The 10163-nt window shown below is 33.6% G+C and overlaps 1 protein-coding gene and 1 non-coding gene across 3 annotated transcripts; one reads left to right on the top strand and one right to left on the bottom strand.

Moving 5' to 3' along the window:
• The first annotated feature begins 2036 nt into the window (after nt 1–2036).
• On the top strand, nt 2037–9455 carry LOC117932660 (dynamin-related protein 5A). Of its 2 annotated transcripts, XM_034853937.1 has the most exons (16): nt 2038–2308; nt 3006–3069; nt 3191–3295; nt 3450–3551; nt 3686–3736; nt 3856–3917; nt 4271–4361; nt 5305–5369; nt 6107–6301; nt 6501–6620; nt 6855–6925; nt 7061–7286; nt 8151–8201; nt 8387–8615; nt 8781–8920; nt 9003–9455. In XM_034853937.1, exons 1-16 carry the CDS (start codon nt 2180–2182, stop codon nt 9129–9131), a joined length of 1830 nt encoding a protein of 609 aa, XP_034709828.1. In that variant the 5' UTR covers nt 2038–2179; the 3' UTR covers nt 9132–9455. The 2 variants fall into 2 exon arrangements, with proteins under 2 accessions (XP_034709829.1, XP_034709828.1); XM_034853938.1 differs by lacking the exons at nt 8151–8201; nt 8387–8615; nt 8781–8920; nt 9003–9455 and adding an exon at nt 7593–8128 and having other exon boundaries at nt 2037–2308; nt 7061–7321.
• Nucleotides 9456–9772: 317 nt separating this feature from the next.
• TRNAA-CGC lies at nt 9773–9845 on the bottom strand. The gene has a single exon. It is a non-coding gene; the product is annotated as a tRNA-Ala (tRNA).
• Nucleotides 9846–10163: the final 318 nt, after the last annotated feature.

The raw sequence follows: 10163 nt of genomic DNA, 5'->3' as shown, positions 1-10163 counted from the left end.
ACCACTTTTGACATTTTTCCTTCTAAATATGCTTAAAGTAAATTAAATAATTTTATTTAACATATTAGTAAATACAATTATAAACATTTTTTTTTTTTTATGTTTTTTATGTTTTGCTTGTTATTGTTGACATTACAAATTTTAGAGGTTTTTCTATAAAACAATTTCAATATATGTATTTTTTTTTTTTTTTGTTTTATCATTTATTACAGGTTTTCCCAACATTTTAACTAGTTTTGATCCATTTTTTTCTTCAAATTTCCCATCCAATATCTTCGATATTTTTGAAACTTTTTGTAAAATCTAATTACTGATAGCTCATAAATTTATGATATATATGTGTATATCATAAATGTGTAAATGTTTTCCATATCACATGATTGTAGGATTAACCAAATAAACATCTATTCACATCCAAGTTGTGGGATCAAACAAACAAAGTCCTATGTCAGGGTTGATGATCAATTTTGGTATTATTTATAATAAGTTGATTCCAACTATGTAAATATTATATGTTTTGGGCTTATAGTGTGCATGTGACATTAAAATGTGTTTATAAAATTTAAAGAAGTTTATACATGTAAAAAACGTAGATAGCTTTTTTCTATTAGATCTAGGATATTACAAAGTTCTACATATTATTATCAAATATTACAAATTTTATTTGACATATATCATGACTCGGGTTTATACATCAAGACATCTTGTTTGTTTTTATTTTCATTTTCAAATTTGTATCCACTATTTTCAATATTTTTTAAAAAATTTCATAAAATTCATCACCCATGTTTCATTAATTTTCAATATTTTCATCCTTAGTTACAATAAATATCTCGAAGTCATAAATTTTTTTAAAGTTATGTTTAGTTCTTGGAAGATTTAAGAACTAAAGAAAAATGTGAAGGAAAATAAAAAAAGATTCAAGGTGTATTTGGTTTTCGTAAAGTTTGAGGGAGAGTAAACATAGATAAAAAGTGATAAAAAATAAAAAATAGGTTTAAAATCAATAATTTACTTTATATACCATTTCAAACTCATTTAATTTATTTTAACTTTTCTATATAAAAATTAAATATTTTAAAAAAAGTTCTTTTACAAATTTTAATCATATTTTATTTATTTTTGTACTATTTTCCATGTCAAAAACAAATTTGAGAAAATGATTTTTCTCAACATTTTTTTAATTCTAGTGTTTTTTGGGAATCAAATGTATAAACTTTTAAATAATTTTAATTATTTTCTCATTTTCTTTTATATTTTATATGATAACAGCTATGTTTGGTCCTAAAAATGTAGTAGTATGAAAGAATTTCATTGTTAATATGAAAATAATCAAACATAATTAATATTAGTTAAAAATTTATAGATTTTTCAATTATTTAATATTTTATATAAGAGAAAAAAATAAGTAAAATAAAATTTTAAAAATATATAAAAATAATTTATTGATTTTAATTGTAGTTATTATTTTTCTTTTTATTATATTTTCTTTTCATTATAATTTGAAGCATAGAATAATAATATTTTTTTTTCTTTTTTTGGTATTTTCTTTATAACCAAACATTGCTTAACTCCCCTTATCATTTCACTCTAATTCTCCTTTCAAATTTGATCACCTACACCACTCATGCAGTTTGGAAGGACATCTTACCATCACATCACTTGTAAAAATCTAACATAATTAATATATTTCAAATTTTAATTTTTATATCCAATATTGCTTCAAATAAATAGTTAAAAATATATATTTTTTAAATTAATTTTAATTATATTTATTTATTTTTGTATTTTTTTTAATGAAATTAAAGACAAGAGAATTATTTTTTGTAATTTTTTTTTATTTTAAAAAATCAAACATAACCTAAAAAATATAAAAATGGCGAAAAAGTTATGATTAAAAATGATTTTTAAAAACATTTTCTGACAGCGGTTGTCATTTAGAGAAGAATGTGGAAGGTTTCTAAATACGGCCCAGGTTCACTCTTCACCCGGTTCGAACCGCCAATCTCATTTAAAAGTTTTGACACGCTCCAACAACTCTCAATCTCTGTTCGTTTCGTACGCTGCATTCACAATTTTAAATATTCTCTCCGTGTGCACCGAGTCAACTCGCCAATCTCCGAAACCGACCTTCCTCGCCGCCACAAATCACCGTCGGAGCCTATTCGCCGATCCTCTTATGGAGAATCTCATCTCATTGGTCAACAAGATCCAGAGGGCTTGCACCGCTCTCGGCGATTACGGTGAAGAAAGCACGTTGCCGACTCTCTGGGACGCGTTGCCGGCTATCGCCGTCGTCGGAGGCCAGGTCAGATCTCGATTTCGTATTCGGATTTTGATTTGAAAGATTCTTTGTTGGTTTTAGACGTTAAGAGTTTTTTTTTTTTTTTTGAATTGTTGGTGCGTTTTGGTTTTATTTGTTCCTTTGCCATGCGTTTGGATGCCGAGAGAACGAAGGAAAAGAACAGAAAATAAAATATAATATATCAAATGTAAAATTTAAATCTAAACTACTTTTGTTTGCTGAGAAAAGGTATGAAAGGAAAGGAGATTAAAAATTTGGAGCTAGAGGTTCGTTTGGTTATTGAGAAAAGTTATGAAAAGAAAATGAATTAAAATTTGGATCTGAAGCTCGTCTTGGTTGATGAGAAATGGTAGGACAACGATAAGTGTTAAGCTTTTGAAGTTTAAGCTCCATTTGGTTGCTCGTAAAAGTTGTGAAGCGAAAGAAATTAAATTTTGGATTCAAAGTTCCTACTTGGTTGCTGAAAAATGATAAGAAATGAAGGAATTAAGCTCTCAAATTTTGAGCTGTGTGTTTGGTCAGAGAAGGCATGGGAAAAAACGAACAATAAAATTTTAATCTTGACGCTTATATTTTAAGATTAGTGACACCATAAGGCTTCTTTGGGCGTATGCAGTTGGATTCGTGTCAATCATGGTTTAGCTGGTCTCGAAACTCTGAAATATAATTTGGTTTCATGATATCAATTATTCATTTGCAGAGCTCTGGGAAGTCTTCAGTGCTGGAGAGTGTTGTAGGAAAGGACTTCTTGCCTCGTGGATCTGGTAATTAAGGGTGTTAATATGATTCATTTACATTTATGAACTTACTAAATTATAACTTATAAATAATATAATCAGAGAGGTTCATTTACTCAAACACAGTAATGATGCAAATCATATGCAGGTATTGTTACTCGTCGTCCTCTTGTCTTACAGCTTCATAAGATTGATGAAGGAAGAGAATATGCTGAGTTCCTTCACCTCCCGAGAAAGAGGTTCACTGATTTTGGTATGTTTCTTCTCAGAAAAGTACTTTCTAGTATTTATTTGCTTTCGTTGTATCGTTAGTTTTGGTCTTGGTTATTTATTGTGTAGGAAAGTGTTGTCCATTGATACCCTCTTAGCCCCATCTTAGATGCTAATTTTGGTTCTTTCTTCTGTAGCTGCTGTAAGGCAGGAAATTTCTGATGAAACTGATCGAGAGACAGGCCGCTCCAAACAAATTTCTTCTGTTCCAATTCATCTGAGTATCTATTCCCCTAACGGTGAGAGTGTTATGGGTTTCATTTTTTGTTTTTTGTTTTTTTGGAGTTTCCTTATTCATGTTGCTGCTCATTGCTAAGAATAATTTTTTAGAAGTTGTAACATAATGTATTCTTTGATTGTTTGACATTAATAGTTGTGAACTTGACGCTGATTGATCTTCCTGGACTTACAAAAGTAGCTGTTGGTGAGTTATCCTTTAATTTTTGCTATATGTTTATGTTTACATATGCCTCTCCATGTCATATGTGTTTTGTGTCATTTAATACTTGGTGAATTGACATTATGGTTGCTGGGATTCTGTAGAGGGTCAACCTGACAGCATTGTGCATGACATTGAGAATATGGTTCGGTCCTTTATTGAGAAGGTGATTTCTGTGCTTTAAGAAGGTGTCTAATTCAACTGAAGAATTTGATTTTGTATGCATTGAAGTTCTTCAGAACTTTTGTTCAAGTTTGGTCTGTTTTTTTTTCATAAATATGTGAACTTCATTACAGTTCAATGAATTAGGGTGAAAATGTCTAGAAATCTTCAAGGATTGTTGTTTTAATAAGTTTACATGCTTTCTACTTTACAGATTTCATGGTATAATTTAATTCTTTATAAGCTCTATAGATTCTTGAAATTTGTTTTTATGGTGATTTTCCATACTCTTTTGCATGAGAAAAATGTTAGCAAGTGAAATTTTACATTGGTTTACCTATGTTCTTTATCTGGCAGCCCAACTGTATAATTCTAGCAATTTCCCCTGCCAATCAAGATCTTGCTACATCCGATGCAATTAAGATCTCTCGTGAAGTTGATCCCAGAGGTAAATTTTATCAATTTCTTTTTCACTTGTGATATCTATTCCACCTGGGTGGATTGACTCATTCTCTTTAAGCGGATCAATATTTTAGGGGAGTTAGCTTCCTACATGCTTATACGGGTGGTGAATATGAAAATTAAGAGAACCTTGAAAAGAAAAGTTCACATAAGTTCACCTTCCTACCGTTGGAGTGTGATTGGATCCATCTTGACTTGGATAGTGTCCAATGCATCAGAATGGGTTGTTTGATATAATATGCAATATAAAATACACTTCACTAAATAGTTGGATTTGCAAATACTTTGCGCAGATTGGAGATACAACCCAATTCAATTAAAATTTTCATCTTGAGATGGGGATTCTTGGGTCCCTTTGGGTCCTTTTGGAAGATGTTTTTTTCTTTTCATTGTCAGTCGTTGTTTATCCATCTGCCGTATATTATGAAAGAGCACTTGGTCCTTCCTTTTATGGATGTTTTGTTATTTTTTCTACTTAGAGAATTAAGACTTGCCTCTTTAACATTGGAAAAACTGTGAAAGTTGTGTCTAATTCTGGCAGAATCTCGTTACAGTCTAATTCATAGATAAGCACAAAGCGAGAATGTGCATTAAGTAGTTTGGGAAGCAAGGAGAGGGACAAGAAGGCAGCCAAAACAAACGTGAATTAATTAGTTTGGTGTTCTCTTGGACAGCATCCTTTCCAAAGAGTGCTTCCACTTTTTTGACTATCCAAAAAACAAAAAAGACATTGTTATTATGAAATTCATATCTGAAGCTCTGTTTATTTGAACAGGGAAAAGTGTTTAATATTTGTTTAAAATTGGTTTGAAGGTGTCCACCATCTGCAAGTTAAATCTTTTGGAACTTGGAAATTCTGATTCCTTGTGATTTTATAAGTCTCTTCTTTTAGTATCCAATTCACAATTTTTTTTGTGTCCAATTTTCAGGGGAGAGGACATTTGGAGTTTTGACGAAGATTGATCTTATGGACAAGGGTACTGATGCAGTGGATGTAAGTTAGCTTTTGATTGATATAGAAAAACTACTGTGGTACTATTCCCTTATTTTATTTCAGAAGCTATTCTTTCTGGGATTTAAATATGGTGAAGCCTGCTTCATTTTTACTGAACTTTGCTACAATGGTTCTTTTTTGTTAAGTGAATTATGTCATGAAAAGGAACCTAATGATATGGAGCACTTGCAGACATCTTTTGTCTATATATTGGCCACCTCATAGTGGCTTAAGTCCGAACTCTTGCTAGTGACATCACTCTTCCCCAATTCCACATGCATGTTCGCTGATAGGGGTAAAATATGAACTTTTGTTCAACTGCTTATTTTCCATCATTTTTCATGGAAGTTACACATTAGCCCCTTCCATTTATTTTTGTCTTCAGACTCTTCCCTCTTGTGATTCTTAACCATTCTAAATGTTTGCATGTATTACTAGAGAGTTTTCAATGTTCTTTGTTTGCTGCAATCTTTTGCTGATTTCTCCCTTTTGGTATGCTACTTCATAGAATTGTTAGATCATAAATAGAGATTTCTTCATTCTTGGATAGTTTAACAGTTGCAGTTAAATTTTCACTGCTTTTCATGGGATGTTCTGGGTTTGATTCCCAAAATAAACAAAAATGCTACCTACAAAACAAGGCTCATTTCATTTATGTGTGTTTAAGATTTTATTATATGAAGGTTTTAAATTTCACCTAAGGAAACTGTTCCTAATTCATCCTCTGGCTTTCTTAGATCTTGGAAGGGAAGTCATATAAGCTACAGTTTCCTTGGATTGGTGTTGTTAATCGCTCTCAAGCTGATATTAACAAAAGTGTGGACATGATTGCTGCTCGCCGTCGAGAGCGGGAGTATTTTTCCAACAGCCCAGAGTACAGGCATCTTTCTCACAGGATGGGTTCTGAGCATTTAGGAAAGATGCTTTCTAAGGTACACAGATTCTTTTGTTCTGATGTAAATTTTCTTTAGTGGGATATATGTGTCCAAATATCACTTCCCTCATGATACTTATTTTTGATTAAAGAGTTGGGATCTTTATATTCTTGTTGACTGTTTTGATTATTTCTTGGCAAATTTACTCAAAACACATTATCCTTATCATGGAAATTAATTTATGTTAAATTTTCAGCATTTGGAAACCGTCATTAAGTCTCGAATCCCAGGCCTTCAATCTCTAATTAGCAAAACTATTGCTGAACTTGAGTCAGAGTTGAGCCGGCTCGGGAAGCCAATAGCTTCTGATGCTGGGGTAAGAATTGCTTCTTATTTTGGTTTTTTTGTACTGATTTTCTTTATTTTAGCTTAATATATCTGTGAGATGTATTATCTTGTTCTTGGAGATGGCTTTGTTATAGGCTACAATAACTTGGGTCTTTTCTCACTCTGCATAGCGTCTACTGTACTCCCAGAATCCATGATGCTTGTTCTTTAGATTATGGATAAAATGTGAAGCACTGATGATGTTTTTTCTCCACTAATGCAGGGCAAATTGTACATGATAATGGAAATCTGTCGTTGTTTCGATCAAATATTCAAAGAACATCTTGATGGGATGTAAGTTTCATATTAATATGATTTTATTTTTGAAATTTATGAATATCTAGTTTTTTTCTGTATTGCACTGTAGCGGTATATGTTTATTCACATTGATATCTCCAATTTAGTATTGGGTTCTAATGATGTCTGCAGACGCCCTGGTGGTGACAAAGTCTACAATGTCTTTGATTCCCAGCTACCTGCTGCTTTGAAAAGGCTGCAATTTGACAAGCAACTTTCAATGGAGAATGTAAAAAAGCTAATTACCGAAGCTGATGGATATCAACCTCATCTAATAGCTCCTGAACAAGGATATCGCCGTCTCATTGAGTCTTCTATAGTTACTATTAGAGGTCCAGCGGAGGCAGCTGTTGATGCGGTAGGCATTCAAATTCAATAATTATTTCAGTCTGGGTTTTATTCCATATTGTTATTGCACTATAATAAATGCTTTCTTCGCTAACGGATGGGAGGTGGTGTTGGGGGCTGACGCCCCATCAACCATCTTTAGAAAAATGGTTTTTTGGCAGCTTCAGGTTTGGTTTCATGAACACCAATTAAACTTGAGCTTGACAAAATGTCATCAAGTGCTTTTGATGGATTTTTAGATTTTTGATTGGAGCCAGCTTACATTGTTGTTCCTCTCTCTCTCTCTCTCTTAAATTCAATAATTATTTCAGTCTGGGTTTTATTCCATATTGTTATTGCACTATAATAAATGCTTTCTTCGCTAACGGATGGGAGGTGGTGTTGGGGGCTGACGCCCCATCAACCATCTTTAGAAAAATGGTTTTTTGGCAGCTTCAGGTTTGGTTTCATGAACACCAATTAAACTTGAGCTTGACAAAATGTCATCAAGTGCTTTTGATGGATTTTTAGATTTTTGATTGGAGCCAGCTTACATTGTTGTTCCTCTCTCTCTCTCTCTCTTAAATTCATTTCTTTCTCCTGCTTGCCTAACTGCTAAATCCTTGTGCATCCTTGTAATTTCCTTTTCAAGGGTTACCCATTTTAATTATTATTATATCATGGCAAGCATTGGACATAGAGCTTTGTTAAATTTCTAATTGTTGAAGTTTTAGAGTTCTCTCTTTTCTCTACGGAGGATGGGATGCAAACTTGGTTTATTCTATATCCTTATCCTTTCTTTCAAAATTGCTGTCCTTTTGTTGCAGATATACTCCATAATATCATATCATTATTGCTAATCAGTATTATTTGGTTTCTTTTTCCCTGATTTCAGGTTCATGCTATACTCAAGGACCTAGTTCACAAGTCTATCAGTGAGACTCTGGCAAGTTCCTGATCGTTTTAAATTATGCAATCTCCAAATTGCTTTATTTTTATCTGTATTTCATTCTATTGTAGTCATGGTGTATGCTAATTAGACACAAACTAGAAAATACTTCTACTCTGATAAAGCCTTTAATCTCTAATTCTCTGGATTTCCAAATGGATGTTTCTTCCTATCACATGCAGGAACTAAAGCAGTATCCCTCTCTGAGAGTGGAGGTCACAAATGCAGCCTGTGAAGCATTGGACAGGATGAAGGAAGAAAGTAGGAGAGCAACTGTCCAACTTGTTGACATGGAGACGAGTTACCTGACAGTTGAATTCTTCCGGAAACTTCCTCAAGATATTGAGAAGGGGGGCAATCCAACGCATTCAATTTTTGATAGATATAATGATTCATATCTTCGCCGAATTGGTGAGTACAAAAGAAAAAAACTAGAAAAATGCCTATATGATCATGATGATTCTTTACTTACATGAAAAAACTAGAAAATATGCCATTTGAGACGGAATAAGATTGATTCTCTCACTTATTGAAGTCTATTAATTTTTACCTTTCGTCATCTTGAACAAAAAACAGGAACAACCGTCTTGTCTTATGTTACTATGGTGGTTGCAAGTCTGAGGAATTCCATCCCCAAGTCCGTTGTTTACTGTCAAGTCCGTGAGGCGAAGCGCAGCTTACTCGACCATTTCTTTGCCGATCTGGGAAAAAAGGAGGTGAGGATCTCACTGCAGCCCCTCCCCCCCAGCTGAAAACCCTTACCGATGCTTATTTACGCTTTTGTTATTTTCTCTGCAGACAAAGCAGTTGGGTTCTTTGTTGGATGAGGACCCTGCAGTCATGCAGCGCCGGACCAACCTCGCTAAGCGGCTGGAGTTATACAGAAGCGCTCAGGCAGAGATCGATGCAGTGGCCTGGTCTAAGTAGAGCTTGCAGCTTATATATATATATATACATATTCTTCAGTCTTTGAATCGTCTTATAGGAATGCTGTGATTCTTTTATTCTTGATACCAATTCTTTACGAGCTGAGTAGGGTACGTGCTACACGGCTTCCTCCGGTAGAATGCAGCTTTGCGGAAGACATGATAACCTCTGATTGTATCCACTATTTATTTTTTTCCATTTCTTCATAAGTTGGCAGCTCCAGGTAGAAAGGACATTATTTTCCATGTAAAACTCTAATTTATTGACTGATATTGCCAATGCCTTTTTGTTCATTGTAAAATTCTGATTAAGCCAGTCTTGCCTTACCATTTTTGGGTTGATTAAACGGTATGTAATAACTAATAATCAATAACTAGTTGATGCAAAACCGACCAAATAAACTGGGGGGTACATACCTAATAATCAATAACTAATTGATGCAAAACCGATCAAATAAACTGGGGGGAAAATGCTTATTTCATGTAGAAATAAGTTGTATTTTGACCAAATACAACTTGTTTTGTAAAATCAGGTGGGCTTCAATGTAATGTGATCACCCCAATGTAGAATTTATAAGAGAGAAATTTCAATTTCTACACTCTGCCTCGCGAAAATGGTCTTTACATCGAAAACGAAAATTGTGGAGGTGCGGGGAATCGAACCCCGTGCCTCTCGCATGCGAAGCGAGCGCTCTACCATATGAGCTACACCCCCACATCGTTTGGTTCTTCAAAAGAATTGTAATAATTAAATAATAATATTCTATTCTATGCCGTTACTCTGGTCTAGCGGTGACTTGTTGACTAAATTGTCCTCTTTCCGCAAAGCTACAAAACAAGTAATAAGTATGCCTACCCACTTCGCCTTAATCCCAACCGTCTCATGGGGGTGGGCTCTTCCGTCTTTTCCTATCCGAAATCATAAAGCCTAAAAAAATGAAGAAAAAAAAAAAAAAAAAAAAGAGGAACTCTAAAAGTTTGCTCCACCGTTACAACCTCTGCATCCAGGGAGTCTCTGAGATGGAGAGGGCCA

Source organism: Vitis riparia, chromosome 15 (assembly GCF_004353265.1).
Source record: "Vitis riparia cultivar Riparia Gloire de Montpellier isolate 1030 chromosome 15, EGFV_Vit.rip_1.0, whole genome shotgun sequence".
Classification (NCBI taxonomy): Eukaryota; Viridiplantae; Streptophyta; class Magnoliopsida; order Vitales; family Vitaceae; genus Vitis; species Vitis riparia.
The sequence above is the reverse complement of the archived record's forward strand: the minus strand, read 5'-3'. Positions and strand labels throughout refer to the sequence as shown.

Excerpts from the sequence above, each read along its gene's own strand:
- LOC117932660 (XM_034853937.1), top strand. The coding sequence starts at position 2,180 with ATGGAGAATCTCATCTCATTGGTCAACAAGATCCAGAGGGCTTGCACC. Across the intron at positions 3,296-3,449 it reads AAAGAGGTTCACTGATTTTG|CTGCTGTAAGGCAGGAAATT; the intron begins GTATGTTTCTTC and ends TTTCTTCTGTAG. Across the intron at positions 8,616-8,780 it reads TTCATATCTTCGCCGAATTG|GAACAACCGTCTTGTCTTAT; the intron begins GTGAGTACAAAA and ends AACAAAAAACAG.